The 21,206-nt window shown below is 41.6% G+C and overlaps 1 protein-coding gene across 1 annotated transcript; it reads right to left on the bottom strand.

Annotated features, from left to right (window-relative positions):
- Positions 1-488: 488 nt before the first annotated feature.
- Positions 489-2,659, bottom strand: Actl9 (actin like 9). The gene has a single exon (XM_004865430.3). It carries the CDS (start codon positions 2,387-2,389, stop codon positions 1,175-1,177), a length of 1,215 nt encoding a protein of 404 aa, XP_004865487.1. The 5' UTR covers positions 2,390-2,659; the 3' UTR covers positions 489-1,174.
- Positions 2,660-21,206: the final 18,547 nt, after the last annotated feature.

Here is a 21,206-nt window from a genome sequence, read left to right as displayed (position 1 = left end):
TTAGGACAATAGCCAGTTCCCCTAGCATGGTCCTGCCGGCCAGAGTACTGTTAGGTTCGGGAGTCCAGCGTCTTCCTGGGAAGACTTGAGAGGTGGAGGACAGGGTGAGAAGGGCTCTTAGGAGACAGAACAGGTGGGGCAAAGCTCGAGGGGGTGAGCGGGAGCATCTTGGGTTGTGGGGTCCTGAACTTGTCGCACTTTGGGAATTCAGATGGGGACCCTGGTGGCACAGTGGGGAGGGCATCGGGCAGAAAAACAGGGATAGGCAGAGTTCTGGGGGAGAACGGAACTTGGTGATGAGCTTTGGATCCAGGGGGCCCTGGTTAACGTGGAGACTCAGCGTGTGTGTGTGTGTGTGTGTGCGCATGCACGCGTGTGTGTTCTGCAGGAAAACGAGGAGGTGCATTTGAGGTGCTAAGGACCAAGGGAATTTAGGGTTCTGTTTGGAGGGTTAACAGTACACAGCACGGCATGGGTGTTAACCTTGGGGTTGGAACTCTCATGGAAATGTCCCGGATGGGATATGCAGCAACCTGGCCCCGTTCCTTGGGTGGAGTGAGTTGGCCGTTCTTGAGGAACATAACAAGGGAGGGAGGTGGAGCCCCAGAGAATCTTGGGGGACCTTATGAAATGCAACCACGAAGCCCAGCATGGTGGCAATTTCCTGTAGTCTCAGCTCCTCTGGAGGGTGAGACAGGAGGATGATGTTTGCCCAAGAATTTGAGACCAGCTTGGGCAAAATAGAGACATCTGATATGGGAGCTGGGGGGGAAGCAGTAGAAATAGGGGTGAGATTAAGAGATCAGAATCGGAGACCGTCTTGTGTTTTGGGGGAAGAGCAGGTGTGTGTGTCTCCCCCGACTTGAAGGCCCTTGAGGAGGCACAGGTACCCGGATGATGACAGGATTAGGACATGGTGATCAGGATTGGTTATGGGTGGGAGGACTTACGGGGTCAGAATTGGGGTGTCTTAAAAGGATGGATGATGGGGGCCGCTTTAGGCCAGACAGGGATGGGAAGGCACATTCTGGTGGGGCGGGCCTGGGGGCTGGGTAAGGACCTAGGAGACTCGGATGGGAACAAGCGTGGCCTGGCGCCCCCTGGCGGACGACAGGACCCAGTCGGCTCTGGACAGCACTTTTACTGCCCACCCCGCCCCTCTCCTGCCCAGGGCTCAGTAGCACTTGCTGTACACCACGTGCGGCCCCTGCTCCTCGTACTGCTCCCGCAGGACCCAGCAGGACTGGAAGGCGCTCAGCGAGGCCAGGACGGAGCCCCCGATCCACACCGACAGGCCCCTGCCAGGGGCGGCCACCACTGCAGCGCACGCCTCCGTCTCCGCCTCCACGTCCGGGGGCAGCGAGCGCAGCAGCTCGGTCCTGAAGCGGCCCTCGAAACCCGCGAGGAGCGAGGAGCCCCCGCAGAGCAGCACGCGCTGGGCCACGGGCGCCCGCGCCTCCGGGGGCAGCTTGCGCAGGCTGCGCGCGGCCAGGGCGGGGAGGCCGGCGGGCGGCAGCCCCGGGGCCTGCGGGGGGCGGAAGAGCAGCTCCGGGCCCTGGAACAGCTCCTCGCCCAGCGTGAGCGCGCGCCCGTCGGGCAGCTGCACTGAGAGCCGGCTCTGCGCGTCGGGCCGGGCCTGCAGCTCCAGGAAGTCGGGGGCTACGTAGCAGTGGCGGCGCTTGATGCGCTCCACGGCGTCCAGGTCGCGTGGCCCGAGCGCCCAGCCCGCGCTCCGAAGCGCCTCGGCCAGGAAGGCGGTCAGGTGGCTGCCAGCCAGGTCCAGGCGCTCCACGGCGTGGGGCAGGGTGTGGCCTTGGAAGACCGGCGCCGCGCAGCTGACGCCGTGGCCGGCGTCCACCACGAGCCCGCTGACCCGCCCGTGGGCGTAGACGGACAGCACGGCCTGCGAGGCCACGAAGGCGGCCGGGCAGCGCAGCGCCTCGAAGGCCGTCTCGGCCAGCTGCTCGCGGTTGGTGGCCGGGCTGAAGGGCGGGTCGGAGAACAGCAGCGGGCGGTCGCGGGGATCCACGCGCAGGTCGTGCTCCAGCACGTGGCGCCAGAGCAGCTCGGCTGCCTCCCAGTCCTGCACGATGCCGGCGCGCACCGGCTGCAGCAGCCGCAGCTCCGGGCGCGCGCGGGCCGCCTCGCCAAAGAGTGTCTCCAGCGCCGGCTGCCGGGGGCCGGCCGGGCTCCTGGGCCCGCAGCCCAGGACCGTGGCCACGGTGCAGGCGGGTTGGGCCTGCCCGGCGAAGCCCATCTTGCAGGTTCCCGTGCCCATGTCGATCACCACGGCGGCAGTCCTCGGGGGCAGCCTGCGGGGGTGCGGGTCGAGCCCAGGCGCCTGTGGGGAGGGCAGGGGCCCTGGAGGCTCGGGACCATTCACATCCATGGCTGCGGGTGGCCTGGGCAGGTGGCTGGCGAGGCGGACTGCTTTCCCTGGGGAGAGGTTGCGCAAGCAGAGAAGGAGGGCTGAGGTCAGGACAGAGGGGGCCGGGAAGGGCCGGGCCAGGGCTCGGTGACGTCACCTGCCCCTTTGTGATGTCACAGTGCAGGGGCGGGGCCACCCAGGGCTCATCTCTTCAGGATTCTTCCTCAGATGTGAAATTTGGAGAGAGAGGAGGGGACTCGGGCTCAGTCCCTGATTCCACAGGCGTGTGGATCTTTACCACCCAGCATAGACAATGACGGCTGTGGATTCAGGCTTTGAGAAAAGTGCCGTAAAGCATCTATGGTGTCGTGCTGGTGAGCTGGTCCCGGGTCTCCTGAGGACTTCAATCAGAAGGTGACAGGCCAGCCTGGCTTGCTTTCTTTTCTTTTCTTAATTAGTGCATGTTTGCAGTATATAATGATTACATTTATCATGGTGAGTTTGTACCTGTGCATACCTAGTTTGTATGTGCATTACTCTTTTGAAAAGATTTTAAAAAGCTTGATTCTGGGAAAATACACGTAACATGGAATGACCATCTAATAATTGGGTTGAGTCCATTCACATGTCTGTGCAGCAAATGTCCAAAACTCTTTCTGTCTTGCAAAACTGAAATTCATAGTCATTAAACATTAACTCCTTGGGTAGATCAACTAACGGTCAGCTTGGAAGCCCAGCTGAACTGAGTCAGCGTGGTCTGGGCATGGAAGACCCACCTGAGGATTGTTGCCAGCAGCATAAAAAGAAAACTGGTGGGGAAGATCGTTTGTTGTTGATTTTCTTGGAGAAGCTTTCCGAGGGTGGTTTTCCTGATGCGAACTTGGCTGTTCTTATTATTGGAGGAGCTCAGGTCCTTGCTGTTGCTGGGAATGGCTGCTGTTCTGGTCTGGGGAGCCCTGATCTTTGCCTTGAGTGTGTTGCTTCATAGCTCCAGTGCATATCCCTCAGCCTGGTGGCACAAATCCCTCACCCCACCAGTGCAGGCTTTCTAGCTTCCACCACTGGCCTTTGGGCCTTCCCAGCACAGATCCTTGATGTGGACGAGTATGAGACACTTCCGTGGGCTCTAGGCCTCTGGCTGGACTCATGGAGGACATTTCCTTGGGCTTTGGGCCTTCAGCTGGACTTGTGCAGGACACTGCTGTGGGATCCAGCCTCTTGGATGGATTCTTTGGGTCTCTAGGGTGCGGATAGGTCTCTTGCACTCTGCATTTGACTTTTTGGGTGAATATTATAAAATAATCCTATAAATTATGTGTCCTGTATTAAATCTATTCCCTTGCAAAACCTGACTACAACATTCCCCATCCACTCCCCAGCCCCTGACCCACCATTTTATTTTCTGTCTCTATGGGTCTGATGACAAATGGGATTATTTCTAATTAAAAAACTCCTGTACAGCAAAAGAAACAACCAACAGAGTGAAATCAGAACTTACAGAGTGGGAAAAGTTTTTGCCAGTGGTTCCTGAGACAGAGGACTCATATCTAGAATATCCAATGAAATAAAAAAAAATTAACCCCCCCAAAATAAAAGACCCAATCAAAAAATTGGCAAAGGAAATAGACACTTCACAGAAGTACAAATGGCCAATAAATACATGAAGAAATGCTCAACATCGCTGGCCACTCGATAAATGAAATAAAACAACATTGAGATTCAATCTTACTCCAAAGAAAAAGGCCATCTTCAAGAAATCAAATAAAAAAATGCTGGAGAGACTCCTGGGAAAAAGGAACACTTCTACAATGTTGGTGGGAATGTAAAGTAGTACAAGTACTATGGAAATCAGTGTGGAGATTCCTCAAAAAATGGAAAGTGGCAACTTTGCCACTTGGACAGTGGCAACTGTCCAAGCCAAAGCATGTCCTTGCTTATCTTGGTAGATGAGCAAAGCAGATCACTGGTCTCTTTGTTGGATGTAGGCCACCTCCACGCAGGGGTTGAAGCAGACCACTGGACTTAACTTTCAGACCGAGCCATCTCTGAAAGCCATACAAACCAGACATGGCTTCTCACCATGGAAGGCAGGGCCCTGTTTCCCTCCCAGCTTGACCCCAAACCTCTCAGCAGTTCTGTCTAGCCTGCACCCTGTTCACATCTGTCTCCTGTGGCTCTCACCCAGTTGCTATGTTAGGGTAACACGGGAAACCCTGAAGAGAAGTTGTTCTATCATTGTACAATGGCTCAGTATTAAATAACTAACAACCCCTTCCCAAAATGGCTTCTGATTAATCATTCTCAAATTGCCAGGCCCTGGATTTCTTCTCGAACTCTAGCCTGCTGTATGGAAGTAGTCACTTTTGGAATATTACCTCACACTGCCTTTTGCAATTTACAGTAGCCTTTTCTAGGGGCTAGCTCTGCTGGATCAGTCAGTTGTTTGTCCCTGGAGCTGCCGAACCTCTGGCCTTACTTCTCTCCCAGATGTTGGGAGATGTTGTTTGAAAATACAGAGGAATTTTTGTGGACTCATTTAAAAAATTTTCATTTTTTTGGGGGGAGGAGTTTTTTTTCCTTTAAAATTTTGCCCTTCCTATTTTCCTTCTTCTTTATTTGGCTGTTTTTTCTGTTACTCTTATCTATTGTATTGGTTTCTTTTTTACTCCTTAATAGGATCCTTTATCTCACTTTTCCCTCCTTTGCATCTTCCAAGCCTTGATTTTTCAAAGTTTACTTTTTTCATGGTCTCATTCCCCACTCCCTCTATCTTTATTAGTATACCCATTAAGCTTTATTAATATTTAGATAGTTAACTTTATGCTATTATTGTTGAACACTTTTCTATTGTTAGCAAAGGTGTATTAGTTGCACTTGGTAGATATTTACTGTGTGTCAGTATTTGTTTTAGTGCTTAGATACATTTCTTTTCTATGGTTGGGAATAGTACATTATTGGTTATTATGTTATGTAAATGCCCAGTTTGTCTTTGATGCTCTTATTGTTGTTGGTTTATTTCTATTGCCAGGCATAGTTGTTGGTATTAGTTGGTTTTCCCTAGATGCCAATATTTGTATTGCCTTTATGTTATGAACAAAACTATGGTTCATTCCTGGAGAACTGGGTGTTGGTGCAATTACACTGCAGCCTCACCTGCCAAATTAAGGGAGGTAGTGGGGCCTTGGGGCAGAGGCAAAGGGCTGTGCTCAGCTATGCCAGACAGGATCACAGGAAAGCAGACATGAATTACAATTATCTCCATACATGCAACATAGTCTCTCCTCTATAATTCACTCAGAAACATCGGCACAGAAGAAAACAGAAACATGAGAAAAGAAGGCAACAAAATGCTTCCAGAAACTCTCAACTTCCCCAAAGCTCATGCATGGTACATGGGAAGGGAAGAAATTAAAAGCCACACAACTGAATTATTTGAAAGGATATAGTGGCTCAACTCATCATAGCTAAATCTTGGAAGCAGCCTATATGTCTACCCACAGATGAGTGGATAAAGAAAATATTTATACACAGTAGAGTATGATTCTGTCATAGAAAGGATAAATTTGAGTCACCTTGGGACGATTATTATAAGTGAAAGATATTAGATATACACGCTTAAATATCTCATGGTTTTTTTAATGTGAGAATCCCAAAGTATAAATGATTTAAATAGCAATGTAAAGGATAGACAGTAGGAAACAGGGAGATAGATCTTTTTGTCAGTGGGAGTGGGGTCTATTGGGGGAGGGGGAGGGGAAGAGAAGGGGTGAGGGATAGGCCTAATAAAAAGAATCCAGACCTATCATGTACAAGTACCAACTCTGCATGATGAATGTAATTGCTGTGTAGCACAAGCATGGACTAATGAAAGTTTTAAAAAACAAAAGCAAAAATAGACAAATGAGATTACACCAAACTAAATGGCTTCTGCAAAGGATACAACAGAGTGAAGAGATAACCTACAGAAAGGGAGAAATTTTGGGCAAACTACATTTGACAAGGGGCTAATCTCTGTACTATATAAAAAAATCAAATAACACCAGAAATTATTGCCAACTAGAACAATTGGCAATAAAGACTAACGAACATTTCTGAAATAGAAGATGTACAGCGGGTAAATAGGTATAGGAGAGAGTGTTCAACATCTGGGAATCAGGGAGAAGCAAATATAAATCACACTGAGATAGCAAGACAGCACCTCAGTGCAGTAAGAATGGCTGTGATAAAAACACAGATGATAACAAGTGCTGGGAATAGTTGAACAGTTGAATGTTAATTAGTACCATCATTGTGGAAAAGAGGATAGAAGTTCCACCAGACATCAAAACTAGAACTATCCCATGATCCAGCAGTCCTACTACTGGATACATTTTTCTGGGGGATACATTTTCTAAAGAAATGATAGCAGCATGCAAAATAGACATGTGTACTCCTGCGTTTATTCCAATACTATTCACAATAACTGAGAAATGGAAACAAGCTAAGTGACCATCAAGTGATAAATGGGCAGGAAATGTGGTATATTTACACAACAAAATACTATTCAGCCATTAAAAATGATGGGATCCTGTGAACAGTCTAGTACAACATGGAAGGGACTGGAGATCATTATGTTACAAGAAATAAGTGAGGTACAGAAAGTAAAGTACCACTTGATCTCATTCACATGAAAAATGGAAAGAGCTGATCTTGCAGAAGTTGAGAATAAAGTTTTGGTTACCCCAGTCTAGGAGCAGAAGAGAGAAAGGGAAAAAGAGAGGGTCATGAAAGGGTATGATGTTATATTTTGGTAAGAATAAGTGGCTCTGGTGTTGTGTGGCCCTGTAGAGTGATTATGATTATATATAATGGTAATGTATTTTTCAAAGATGATGAAATAATTTGGAATCATTGTACTATAAAAATATTAGATGTTTCAGGACACAGATATGTTTAATATGATTTAAACGTAATGTGTTGATGTATCAAAACATCACAAGGTACCCAGTAAATATGTTATGTTTTATGTTTAAACATACATTTAAATATCTGTTTAAAATTTGAATTTGGGAAAACGATTAAACTAGTCAACAGAAAGCTAATTTCAAGAGCTATCAATACACTGATCATGAATAAACTATTCTCTTCATAAAGGAATATCATAGAATATAAGGCAAAATGCTTTAAAGTAAATTTTAATTCACTTCTCTTAATTTATAATAATTCAGATAACTAAGCTAAATAACTAATAACTAAACCTAAACATCAGACAGATGTCAATAGTAGAATTAGCATCAGGGATCTATTTAGCATAAATTAATTTAGTCCTCTAGTTGGACTGTATTTTCTTTCAGACATTTATTGCAAGTTAATATAATTGGACCATTTGTTTAGGCAGCAAAAGAAAATTTCAAATTCAGTGAGTAACAACAATGCCCATAAATTACTTCACAAAAGAGGAAAATGAACTTTCTGTGATACTCAGGATCGATCCCAGAGCCTTCACAGTGACCTACATCCCTAGCCCTATTTTTTATATTTTTAAATTTTAAGGCAGGGTCTCACTGGGTCACTGTTTCCCAAGCTAGTTGAAGTGGGCAGCCCTCCTGGCTTTCAGAATGCTGGAATTATAAGCATGTGCCACCATGCCCAGCTTAAGCAAATTTTATTTAAAAATAAAACACTGCCATTTGGGAATTGTTTTATAAAAATCTCAGAAATATTTAGTTAAAGCAATGACACAAAATAATATGACAGAGTATACAGAAAATAACAACATAGAGTCATGAAAAACAATGGAATCCAACTCACATGCTGTTAGGGTAAAAATATTTCATGCAATATAATTCATCAACAAATTAGAGTTTCTTCATGTTTAAATTGAGGATAAAATGTAAGAAATTAGAAAAAATCCCAGAAGAAATCCAAAGAAAGGGGTTGAAAAGAGTTCATAAGAAGAAACAAAATATCATTTCAGAAACATAAACATTTGAGAGCTAGATTTAAAATCCAAGCACATTTTTGGGGGGGTCAAATCCATATAGCAGAGAAGATTCAAGTGTAAAAGGGGAAGTGATAAAGGAGAATTTACTAGAGAGAAAAAATTGAAGAAAATGGAGAGAGGCACTTGAAATTAGATGTCATTCCAAGTCCTAAGATGCAAATTATAAGTTATGAATCATTCTTAATCAAGATGCAACCTGTATAGGTACCAGCATCCCCAGCTGAATGTAATTACATGTATTGTCAGCATATACTAAGAAAAAGAGTAAACTAAGCTGTTCTCAGAAGAGTTGATATATTAGAGTAGAAAAACACAGAAAGGCCCTACCCAAAATATCTCAGGTGAAAAACTACAAAATGATTGAAGACCTGGCAATTCAGGTGCTATTTAAAGTATATCTGAACACAGAAAACCAAGAATGCCACGCTGTGGTTTCTGCCTCTGAGTAGAAACAGGATCACACCTTTCGATACACCAGTGCCTCTGCAACAGTGTACAGGGAGATGAGTGTGTGGAGCTGTCACGTCCCCACAGAGGAAACTTGGCCGTGTTGTCCACATATTAGTGCATCTCCCATTCACAGGATTTAAAAAAAAAACAAATACATAATCCACATGAGAATCTTATCTTTCAGATTAATGCAGTGCCCCACCCCCAACTAGTTCCTTCAAACTCTCAGTGGATTGGACACATCTTGCCTTACAAAAGTCAAAGATCTATTCCAAGATATTCTAGAGTCTTGGAAACTTGTTCACACCAGATCCATATGTCAGGGAAGGAGACTTTCAGTAGCACTTCAGTCTGATCCATCTTGCTACTGGACTTGCGTGAGGATTTATCCTTGAATTGCACGATTTGATCATTCTCTCTGCTTAGGTGGTTGTGGAAAAGCATACCAAAATGTACCTGCCTTTCACTTTGCCATTGAGGAGATCAATAAGGACTCCCAACTGCTCCCAACCTGTCCCTGGGTTTCCATCTCTACAAGGCCATTGACAGTGACCACAGGACCTTGGAGAATGCTCTGGTGTGGCTGTCTGGAGGGAATGAGATTCTCCCTAACTACAACTGGATGAATGAAATAAAATCTGTTGCCATCATCTCAGGTACCTCCTTAGCATTTTCAGCAGAGATTGGAACTCTTTTGGAGCTCAGTAAAAGCCTCTAGGTGAGTGGGTCATAAATTCTGGAGGGAAATATTTGGATCTCTCCCTGCTTCATTTCTCCATACCTGATCAAATGGAAATGTGGAAGTCAAGAATACATATATCCCATGAAGGGAAAGACAGATCCCAGAGATTTCCCTGGTTTCTATGATCAGCAAGAGTGAGAAGAAGAAAGAGGAATGAGAAGGAGCCATGGATGCTTCCACCCTTAATGATATTATTTTCTAGGTCCAGTGTATCCATCCTCCAGCCATTAGGAACATTGATTCCTGAGATCATACACTGTGTGTCTCTTAGGAAATGTCCACAGCACAGAAACCTGGCCAACTGAGGACACCACTATTTCAGGAAGCATCCAGAAGCCAATGACTGTCAGATGTGGGGGCCATAACACCTGAGTATCAGGCCACTAGTTGGGGCAATAATGAGGGCCATCACTAGTCCAGAGCTCTCAAGGAGTTGCTGAGCGTACTTATACTTGTTTTTTGGTTTACCCACTCCCTTTCCCACCACTGCCTTGCTCATAATGTCCCAAGCAGATGTCTGCAGAGTCCTCTCTGTGAGAGTCACAGTAACAACTCTCTAATTTCATTTGAGCCAGCTATTTTCCTTCTAGACATGGTCCAGAAATAAAGACATTATATTACAGTGATACATGGATAGCTGTGTATATAGTAGCACAGTGCATAATAGCTAAATCTTGTCCAATAGCTAAATTTATGTCCATCAGTATATGAATGGATAAAATTTTTGATATTTACATCTACTAGAGTACTTCTGTGCCATAAAGAGAGAGAAATTTGTATTATTTGCAGGAAAATGGATGCACCTTGAGACCATAATGTTAAGTGAAATAAATCAGACATACAAGCTTAAATATTACTGGGGATCCCTGAAACGTTACTGGAAACCTGTGCAGTAGGCTCCAGTCTCCTGCCCAGTACATGATGCAGGCCTGAGAAATCAAACTTAAAGACTGAACTAAAAAAGACGGAAAACAGGGTCCCAGGATGACCAACACCAGTGCAACCAACAAAGGCGCTGGCCAGTCCAAGCCACTAATTATTATTGGTAATCAATTGGGGTAAAAGTGAGCTATGTGCATGGGGAGTACTATGTGCGAGGATGTGTACTTGTGCAGTTTCTATGGAAATTAATGTAAACAAGGCTCATAAAATACAAGACAAAGCATTCTCAAATTAGGAACAGAATAGACAAAATATATGGCTGTAATTAGAACACTGTCCTTGTAGTTAAGAAGGTTTTAGTTGTGGGAATAGAATTTGGGTGCAAGTTACTCTGATCTCAGCATGCAGGCTTTGGCTGGATTCACTCCTATAAACCAGCCAATCGTGGGGTTAACTCTTTACAGCCTGCACTGCTCACAGCCTTCCTTGGGACATAATCAGTATTGCAGTCTCCCAAAAATATCAGTTGTTTCTTTTATTTGAGAAAGCAAAAGTATAAATAAATACAAGAGCAAAATAGTACACAGATAGTAGGAAACAGGGAGATTGGTCTTTTGCAAAAGGAAAGGGGACCAACAGATGGAGGGAGGAGAGAGGGAGGTTTGGGGATAGAAAATAATATGTGTTATGTACATGTACAAATACCCCATGATAAATGCAATCATCATCTACTGCAAACATGTACTAATGAAGATAAACATTAAAAGAAGAGTATTTCTCAGTATGGAGATACCTCAAAGAACTAGGACTAGAGGTCCCAATTGACCCAGCTATTCCCCTGCTGGGTATCTTCCCCAAAGAACTAAAAGAATCATACCACAGTGATATATGTGCACCCATGTTCATAGCAGTACAGTTTGTAATAGCTAAAGCTTGGAAGCAGCCCAATTGCCCACCAACTGCAGGCTGGATAAAGAAAATGTGTGTGTGTGTTTTTTTTTATAAAATGGAGTACTACTCAGCCATAAAAAACGAGAAATTAGAGACATTTATAGCTAAATGGATGCACATTGAGGTGATACTCTTAAGTGAAATAAATAGGACACACATGTAAATACCGAATTAGTTTCTCTAGTGTGAGAAACTGAAAGTGTAAATAAGGACTAAAAGGTATAATAGATAATATGAAATAGGAAGAAAAGGGGCAAAGGGGAGGGGGAAGTGAGAGAGGTAGGGGAAAGGAAAGAAGGTAATGGAATTAATATGAGAAAATGAAAAAATTGAAACAAAGTCTCTGTAAATAGGGAGGGATGGAGAGGTTGAAGGGAGGTCGGGGAAGGGGGAAAAATAAGAACCAAGAGAGATTATGTAAAGGTGCAAATTTCCAATGTTGAATGTCATTATATTGTATACCTAAAATGTACCAATAAAATAAAATTAAAAAAATAAAAGAAGAGTATTTCTAAGGATCCTATTTATCACAAAAAGCACTTGGAAGGCACCTCTGCTTGCACAGACAAGGTTAGTTTAGGAGAATTCTACTGCACAAGTACTGAGTTTTAGAAAATCAGAGAAGGTGATTGATTCTTCCAGACAATCTAATTTAGACTGTGGCAATCAATTAAGTTTAAAGTGCCAACAGATGAATACAGCACAGAATTATTTAATTGTCAGTGTTTCTATAAATTTGTGGTGGCTGGGGGTTGGCTCTGCTCCACTGTTGCTGGGAGGAACATGAGGGAGGTTAACACCACCGTGTCGCTGGTGGTCCACCCAAAGTTCATGGCTTCTTCAGCTCCCTCTGTTGGAGATGAAAAGCACATGCTGGTCTCACACATTTTCTTCCATGGTTCCATGTTGAGGGAGTCCCATTCACTTTTTATTTTATTTTATTTTTTGGTACCAGGGATTGAACTTGGGACCCGGTGCTTGTGAGGCAGGTGGTGGAAACACTGAGCTAAATCCCTGGCTCCCATTTACTTTTAAAAAGGTCAACCACACTGGGAAGTATTGTCTTTTGAGCATCCTGAATTTGAGAAGTGGGTGATCTACAGCAGTCTTTCCATCAACTGAAAATTATTTTATTCACCAGCCATCTCTTGTGTGTAATTCTCTCACCCCTCCCCAGGAGAATCAACTCTAAATACCTTTAATTTAAGAATCATAATTTTCTTGCTCCTAATTAGGCCTTTTGATCTAGGCTGAGTGACAAAGACCGGTTTCCATTGTTCTATCAAATGGCCCCCATGGACTGTGCTCTGGTCCATGCAATGATCTCATTATTGCTGCATTTTGGATGGACATGGGTGGTCGTCTTTATATCAGATGACATGAAAGGGGAGCGGTTCTTCAGGATCTGAAAACAGAGATGCTAAAGAAAGGTATCTTGTGGCCTTGACAGAAAAGCTCCCTGCCACTAAGATAATGTATAGATCTAGTGACATCACATTCATAGCTAGGATCAGGGTTTCATCTGCAAATGTGCACATCCTATATGGGGAAGTCGGTAGCCCCATCACTGTGGACATCGCAGCAGAATTCTGTTTAACCACAGGGAAGGTGTGGGTCATGACAGCCAAGTGGGACATCGTTGTGTATGAGATGAACCACGTGCTGCACTCCTTCCATGGAAGCTTCTCATTTTCTTTTCTTTTTTTTAATGAAGCTTCTCATTTTCTCCTCACAGTGCTGAAGTCCCTGGTTTCAGACCCTCGCTCAGGACATCCAACCCTTCCCAATACCCTGAAGACTTTTACCTCATTAAACTTTGGGCTTATATATTTGATTGATCCCCTCCTGGGTCACTGTGTGCAGGAGTTGGAGTCTGTCAATCGAATATTTAGAGTTTATGCCAGGAGATATGGACCTGATGACCTTATCTGATGGCAGCTATTTGATGTACAATGCTGTGTATGCAGGGGCCCATGTGGTCCATCAAACACTTTTGGAGAAAATAGAGATAGCATCTCCAGAGGATACACACCAACCTATGCTCCTTCTCTGACAGGTAAACCTCCTCCTGAAGCAGAATATGGGTTTATTTTATTCAGGTACAATATCATGGCCATGTCTGCATCTCCACATAAGCAGGATCAGGCAGAATTGAACATGGTCCTTGACTCTAGTTACAGATATATAGGTAACTGCTATCTGTACAGGGAGAGTTCTGATGCTATTGGCTTCCATTTCACATTGTTTAATTATAGATTTGGTGTAGAATAATATTTTCTGCTGTAGGATGAAGTGCTGTCAAATGTCCAAGCACAATGCTTGACAAAGTATAGAGGGATCGCAAATTGGTCATGCTACTTTGAGAACCTGTACTCAAATAAGATGGAAAATAGAGAAGAAATGGACAGATTCCTAGATACATATGACTTACCAAAGCTGAATCAAGAAGATATAAACATTCTAAATAACCCAATATCAGTCAATATATTTGAAGATGTAATTAAAAATCCACTAATAAAAGTCCATGCCCTGATGGATTCACTGCGGAATTCTACAAGAAATTTAGAGAGGACCTAATGCTGCTACTTCTCAAACTCTTTAATGAAATTGAAAGGAAAGCAATACTCCCAAATTCATTCCTGGGAGCAAGCATTACCTTTATTCCAAAAGCAAATTCACTGAGAGATAAATTAGGGAAACAACACCTTTCACAACAGCATTGACAGAAAAAGAAATACATAGGAATTAATCTAACAAGGGAGGTGAAAGATCTTTGCACTGAAAACTACAGTACTCTGAAAAAGGAGATTGAAAAGAACATCAGAGAATGGAAAGATATCACTTGCTCTTGGATAGGAAGAACCAATGTAGTGAAAATGGCTATACTCCCAGAATTATTATACAGATTTAATGGAATCCAGATCAAAATACCAATAGTATACCTCACAGAATGAGGGAAAGGAATCCTCAAATTAATTTGGAACCAGAAAAGACCTAGAATAGGAAACACAATTTTTGGCAACAAAGGCAAATTATACTACAAAGCTACTGTGATAAAAACAGCATAGTAGTGGCAAAAACAAACAAAAACACTGCAACAACAAACAAACCAGACCGGAGGATGAATGGAAGAGACTAGAAGATACAGAAACAACTCCAAAGGCAGTCAGCTACCTTATCTTTGACAAAGGGGCCAAACACATTCACTGGAAGAAAGGTAGGCTTTTTAATAAGTGGTGCTGGAAAACTGGCTTTCTACATGCTGAAGATAAAAATTAGACTTATGTCTCTCACCATGCACTAAACTAAAATCAAAATAGATCAAAGATCTAAATATTAAAACAGAAATACTAAATATTCAGGAAGAGAGAATATGTAGAATGCTTGAGGACATAGGAGTAGGCAGAGACTTCATGAAGAAAACCCAGACTTCATGGGAAATACTATAAAGAATCAATAACTGGGACCTCATCTTATTAAAAAGCTTTTGCAGAGCAAAAGAAATCACCAGCAGAGTGAAGAGACAACCCACAAAATTTTTGGCTAGTGCTTTGTCAGATATAGAACTAATACCAAGAACATATAAAGAATTGAAAAAAATCAGTCTACCCAAATTTAAAGACCCAATTCAGACATATGCATCTGAAATGAATACACATTTCTGAGATGAAAAAGTAGAAACAGCAAATAAGTGCATGAAAAAATGTTCCATATTATTGGTCATTTGAGAGATGCAAATTAAAACAACCCTGAGATTCCATCTCCCTCCAGAAAGAATAGTTATCATAAAGAAATCAATCAGTATTGGCAGGTGGAAGCGAGCCATTCTGGTGATCTAAAAGATTCCTACTGGAATTTCTCTTGTTCAGCGTTTTGCCAGGAGGGCTGGCTGGCTTCTCTGTCCTTTTGTTGGTCCCGCCCCATCTGGCCCTCCACCCCTCAGAGTCCAAATCCTCTTTCTTCACCTCAGAGTAGTGGCTTCAGAGGCTTATGCCAAAAGGGTGCACAGATGATGGCAGTGGTTCTTTTTGTCATTTTGAATAAGCCTCCAGGTGGGCTATGAAAGATTATGATGAACTTCTCAAATACTATGAATTATATGAAACTATTGGGACAGGTGGCTTTGTGAAGGTCAAACTTGTCTGCCATATCCTCACTGGAGAAATGGTGGCTATAAAAATCATGGATAGAGGAAGCTTCCCACCTCCATCCCAGGCTCATAGGGCAGAGAAGCTGAGCCAGTCCCAGAACCCGGAAGGAAGCTCCCCCACTGCCATGCCAAGCTCCTAGGGCAGAGAAGGTGAGCCACCTTGGTGCCAGAAGCACCCCCCCACCCTGGAAATGAGAAGACACATAAACAAGCCTCAAAAACAGACTTCCGGATCACCTACAGCAACCCCAAAGGGAAACAAGATGGAACAATCTGATACTCAACCACCTGGACTCTCTGAACTGGCAACAAAAGAGGATCTGGGAAAAATGAAATCAGAAATAATTTCTCAGATAACAGCAAAGATTTTGCTCATGGTGCAAGACATGATTAATAAATCTAGAGAGGACACAGATAAAAAAATAGAGGAGCTGAGAAACATGATGGAATCCCAACATAGGAAACAAATGGAATCCATAAAATGGATACAAACAGATTTCCAAGAGATTAAAAACTGCATCGAAAGTCTGCACAGCAGAATGAACCAATGTGAGGATAGAATTTCACATATAGAAGATAAGATTGCAATTAGTGAGGAGGAAAAGAAAAATGGCTTTAAAATTGTAAGGGAACACAAGAAATCAATCCAGCAGCTGCTAGACGATGCTAAGAAGAATAACATAAGACTAATTGGAGTCAATGAAGAAAGAGGAGAGAGTGCAGATGACATAAAAAAACTGTTCACAGAAGTGATGGCAGAAAACTTCCCAAGGAGGGGAAAAGAACTTGACATACAGATAAGTGAGGCATATAGGACTCCAGCTAGCCTTAATCAAACAAAATCTACACATAGGCATATAATAGTTAGGATTCCAGAAATCCAACAGAAGAACAAAATTCTACAAGCAGTGAGAGAAAAGAAACAAATCACATACGAAGGAAAGTCCATCAGAATCACAGCAGACTTCTCAATGCAAACCCTCAAGGCAAGAAGAGCTTGGAGTGATGTATTTCAAGCCCTAAAGGAAAACAGCCTCCAACCCAGATTGATGTACCCTGCAAAATTATCTTTCAAAATTGATGGAGAAATAAGATACTTTCATGACAAAGAGCACCTCAGGAACTTCATGAATACCAAACCGGCACTCCAAAAAATTTTAGACAATACCCTAGGAAAAGACAATGAGGATCACAACCCCAGGAAACCCAGCAGAATGAATCCATTGGGTGTGACAAATTAAACGCAAAGGGGGAGAATCCAACAAAAAGAAAAAGTCATGACAAGCCTTTTAAAACTTTTGTCTTCATGTCCCTAATGAGTGTATAATTCAATCTTATTATTGTACTGATTAGTATTTTTCTGATTCTAGAATTGCACACCATTCCTTGTGCTATACTGGCCATTTATCATCTTCTTACATCTACATTTTAATTGGGTTGTCTATTAATGAGCTCTAAGAATTCTTTATATATTCTGCTCATAGGTTATATGTATTGTAAATATGGTCTGTTTAAGGACTACTTTTCATTTTAATGATGTCATTTAAAGTTCTAAATTTTGATGGAATCTCACTTATCAATTTTTTTCTTTTATACATCATGTTTTTTGTATCCTAGGTAGTTCTTGCCTACCCTGAATTCATAAATATTTTCCCTTACAATTTCTTCTTAAAGTTTTATACTTTTAGGCTTTCTTATTTAGGTTCATAGATCCCTTCAAGTTATTTTCATGTATGGAAAAAAAGGGTTGAGGTTAATTTTTTATATATGGATACCAGGTGTTCTAGTGCTGTTTGCTGAAAACACCATCTCTTCCTTGGCTCTTGAATTGAGTTTATATTCTATAAAATGGTAATGTTAAATAATCTTTCAAAACTCAGTGGACCATATATGTGTGGTTCTATTTCTAGATTCTCTGTTTTATTCCAATGATCTATATGTCTTTCCTTACACCAACACTGCCTTGATTACTGTAGCTTTAGAAGAAGTCTTAAAATTGGGTGCTAAATGTCTTCCAACACTGTTTTTGTTTTTGGCTTTTCTGGGTCCTTTGTACTCCTACATAACTTTTAAATTTCAATATCCAATTCTTCATTTATAGCAAGTATATACAGACCTGAATTTTTATATATACCTTGTGTTTTCTAATCCTGCTAAATTCAAGTACAAGTTCTAGGGGCTCCTAGAGATTTCTTAGTATTTTCTCTGTAGATGATCATTTCATCTACGTATAAAGTTTTTGCTTCTGCTGTGCCAATCCTATCCTAGTTGTGTCATTGTATTGACAGACTATTTTGGTTTAGACCTATGTTTCAAAGTCTAATGGACAGATGAAGAGTAGGCATATATGCCCTTGTTCCCCACTTTAGGGAGAAAGCATTGTATCGTCTCCATTCATAGAAGGAGTTTTTGTTGGAAGTATGGAGTACATGTCTTTGATCTGTTGAGAAGGCTCTGTTCTACTTCTAGTCTCCTGATAGCTTTTACCATGAACAGCTGTAGAATTTAGTCCAATATTCTTTCTCCAACTAGTGACAGGATCATATGGCTTTCTCCTTTCCTCTGTTAAAATGATGACTTTTGGGGGTGGATCTTCCAATGCAGAACCAACACTGCCATCCCTATAACAAAAACACTTTCTACATACTGCCAGACCTGACTTCTAAGAGTTTGTTTTGTTAAACAAATTTCTATCTATGTTCACACTTTTTTCTTCTATTATCTTTATCCAGTTTTAGGATTAGCACAATGTTGATTTCCTAAAATGAAGGGAGAAGTGTTCCTTCTTTTTTCTGCTTTAAATGTTTGATATAATTTATCAGTTAAAATGTTTATGAGCCTGCTGTTGTCATATAGGTAGGTTTTCAAGCTAGGAATATACTTTCTTTAATAGGTACTATTCAAATTTTATATTTCCTCCAGAGTTAGTTTCATTAATTTGTCTTCCAAGTTACTTCTTAGAAGTTGTCAAATTTATTTCAAAAAAGATTTTTGTAACATGCTTTCTATATCCTTTTAAATTCTGTAAAATCTGTGGTAATGTCTCCTAGATCTTAATATTGTAATTAAAAAATGTATAACTGATATTGTGTAACAGGAAGAAAAGGTCTAAAAGAGCAGGGGAATTGTGAGGGGTAGGGGAAGGGAAAAAAGGGAAAGGAAAAAATATGAGAAGAGGAAAAAAATGGAAACAAGGTCTTTGCAAATAGGGAAGGGTGGGGCAAGGGAAGGGGAAAAAAATTAAGAACCAAGAGGCTCATGTAATGGTACAAGATCCCAATGATGAATGTAACTGTATTTTATACCAAAAATGTACCAATAAAGTTAATGGGGGGGGAAAAGATCATGATACACACAATGTATTTACCATTGTTATTCTCTAATAATTTTGTTATGAAAAATTATTTTCTGTATAAAAAAGTATCAGAGGGCCAGGGATTTAGCTCAGTGGTTTCGCTGCCTGCCTCGCAAGTGCAAGGACCTGAGTTTGATCCCCGGTACCAAAAAAAAAAGTATCAAATTTATTTCATTCCTAGTTTCATTTTTAAATTAGAGCTGTTGAACAATCACAGTAACTTAAAATTCACCATCAGAGGTGCGGAAAACATTAATAAACTATTAAATACTGCAGTAAATAAAATTACTGGACCATGCATTTAGAAAAGCCATGTTTAATAGTAAAAAGTTCTGGTTATCCTACCTTTTTAAAAATGTTATTTTATTGGTACATTTTAGGTATACAATATAATGACATTCATCATTGGAAATTTGCACCTTTACATAATCTCTCTTGGTTCTTATTTTTTTCCCTCTTCCCCTGCCCTCCCTTCAACCCCTCCATCCCTCCCTATTTACAAAGACTTTGTTTCCATTTTTTCATTTTTTCATTTTAATTCCATTCCCTTCTTTCCTTTCCCCTACCCCTCCCACTTCCCCTTCCCCTTTGCCCCTTTTCTTCCTATTTCTCATTATCTGTTATACCTTTTAGTCCTTATTTACACTTTCAGTTTCTCACATTAGAGAAACTATTTGGTATTTACGCGTGTGTCCCGTTTATTTCACTTAAGAGTATCACCTCAATATGCATCCATTTAGCAATAAATGTATCTAATTTCTCATTTTTTATGGCTGAGTAGTACTCTATTTTATAAAAAAACCACATTTTTTAAATCTAGTCTCCAGTTGATGAACATTTGGGCTGCTTCCAAGCTTTAGCTAATACAAACTGTGCTGCTATGAACATGGGTGCACATATATCACTGTGGTATGATTCTTTTAATTCTTTGGGGAAGATACCCAGCAGGGGAATAGCTGGGTCAAATGGGACCTCTAGTCCTAGTTCTTTGAGGTATCTCCATATTGTCTTCCACAGTGGTTGCACCAGTCTGCATTCCTACCAGCAATGGAGAAGGGTTCCTCTTTCCCCACAACCCCGCCAGCATTTGTTTTTTGTTGATTTCTTGATAGCAACCATTCTTTCTGGGGAGAGGTGGAGTCTCAGTGTTGTTTTCATCTGCATCTCTGGAATGACCAGTGATGTTGAACATTTTTCCATGTATTTGTTTGATGCTTTTACTTCTTTGTCTGAGAAATGTCTATTCAGTTCAGATGCCCATTTTTGAATTGGGTCTTTGAATTTGGGGGGGGGGCTCTGATTTTTTTCAATTCTTTATGTATTCTAGATAGTAGTCCTTTGTCTGAGGTACAGCTGCTAAAATTTTTTTCCCATATTGTAGGTTGTCTGTTAGCTCTGTTGGTGGTTTGTTTTGCAGTGCAGAAGCTTTTTAATAAGATGAGATCCCAGTTGTCAATTCTTTCTTCTAGTTCCCGTGCTGCTGAGGTTTTGTTCATGAAGTCTTTTCCTATGCCAATGTCTTCAAGAGTTCTACTTAACTTATCTTCTAGAAAGTTTAGTGTTTCTGTCTTAATATTTAGATCTTTAACACCCTGACCAAGTCGGATTTATCCCAGGGATGCAAGGATGGTTCAATATTTGTAAATCAATAAATGTAATACACCATATTAACAGAGTCAAGGACAAAAACCATATGATCATCTCAATAGATGCAGAAAAGGCATTTGACAAAATCCAGCACCTATTCATGATAAAAACCCTACAGAAAATTGGAATAGAAGGTCTTTATCTTAATCTGATTAAGGCTATCTATGAAAAACCAACAGCCAACATCATACTAAATGGCCAAAAACTGAAAACTTTCACACTAAAATCAAGAACAAGACAAGGATGCCCACTATCACCACCCCTGTTCAATATAGTTCTGGAAACATTAGCCACAGCAATTAGAAAAGAGAAAGAAATAAAAGGAATAAAGATAGGAAAAGAAGAAGTTAAACTGTCATTATTTGCTGAGGATATGATATTTTACATAGAAGACCCCAAAAACCCCACCAGAAGACTTCTAGACTTAATTAACAGATTCAGTAGAGTAGCTGGATATAAGGTCAACACTCAAAAAACAATAGCCTTCTTGTACACAAATAACAGACTCACTGAGAGAGAAATTAGGGAAACAATTCCTTGTACAATAGCATCCAAAAAAAAAGAAATATCTGGGAATCAATCTAACAAAGGAAGCCAAAGACCTCTACACTGAAAACTACAGCACTCTGAAAAAAGAGATCGAAGAGGATACAAGAAATGGAAAGACATCCCTTGTTT

The sequence above is a fragment of the Heterocephalus glaber genome, unplaced genomic scaffold (genome assembly GCF_053883595.1).
Source record: "Heterocephalus glaber isolate CG9 unplaced genomic scaffold, H.glaber_assembly_v1.0 deba00001761, whole genome shotgun sequence".
Classification (NCBI taxonomy): Eukaryota; Metazoa; Chordata; class Mammalia; order Rodentia; family Bathyergidae; genus Heterocephalus; species Heterocephalus glaber.
The sequence above is the reverse complement of the archived record's forward strand: the minus strand, read 5'-3'. Positions and strand labels throughout refer to the sequence as shown.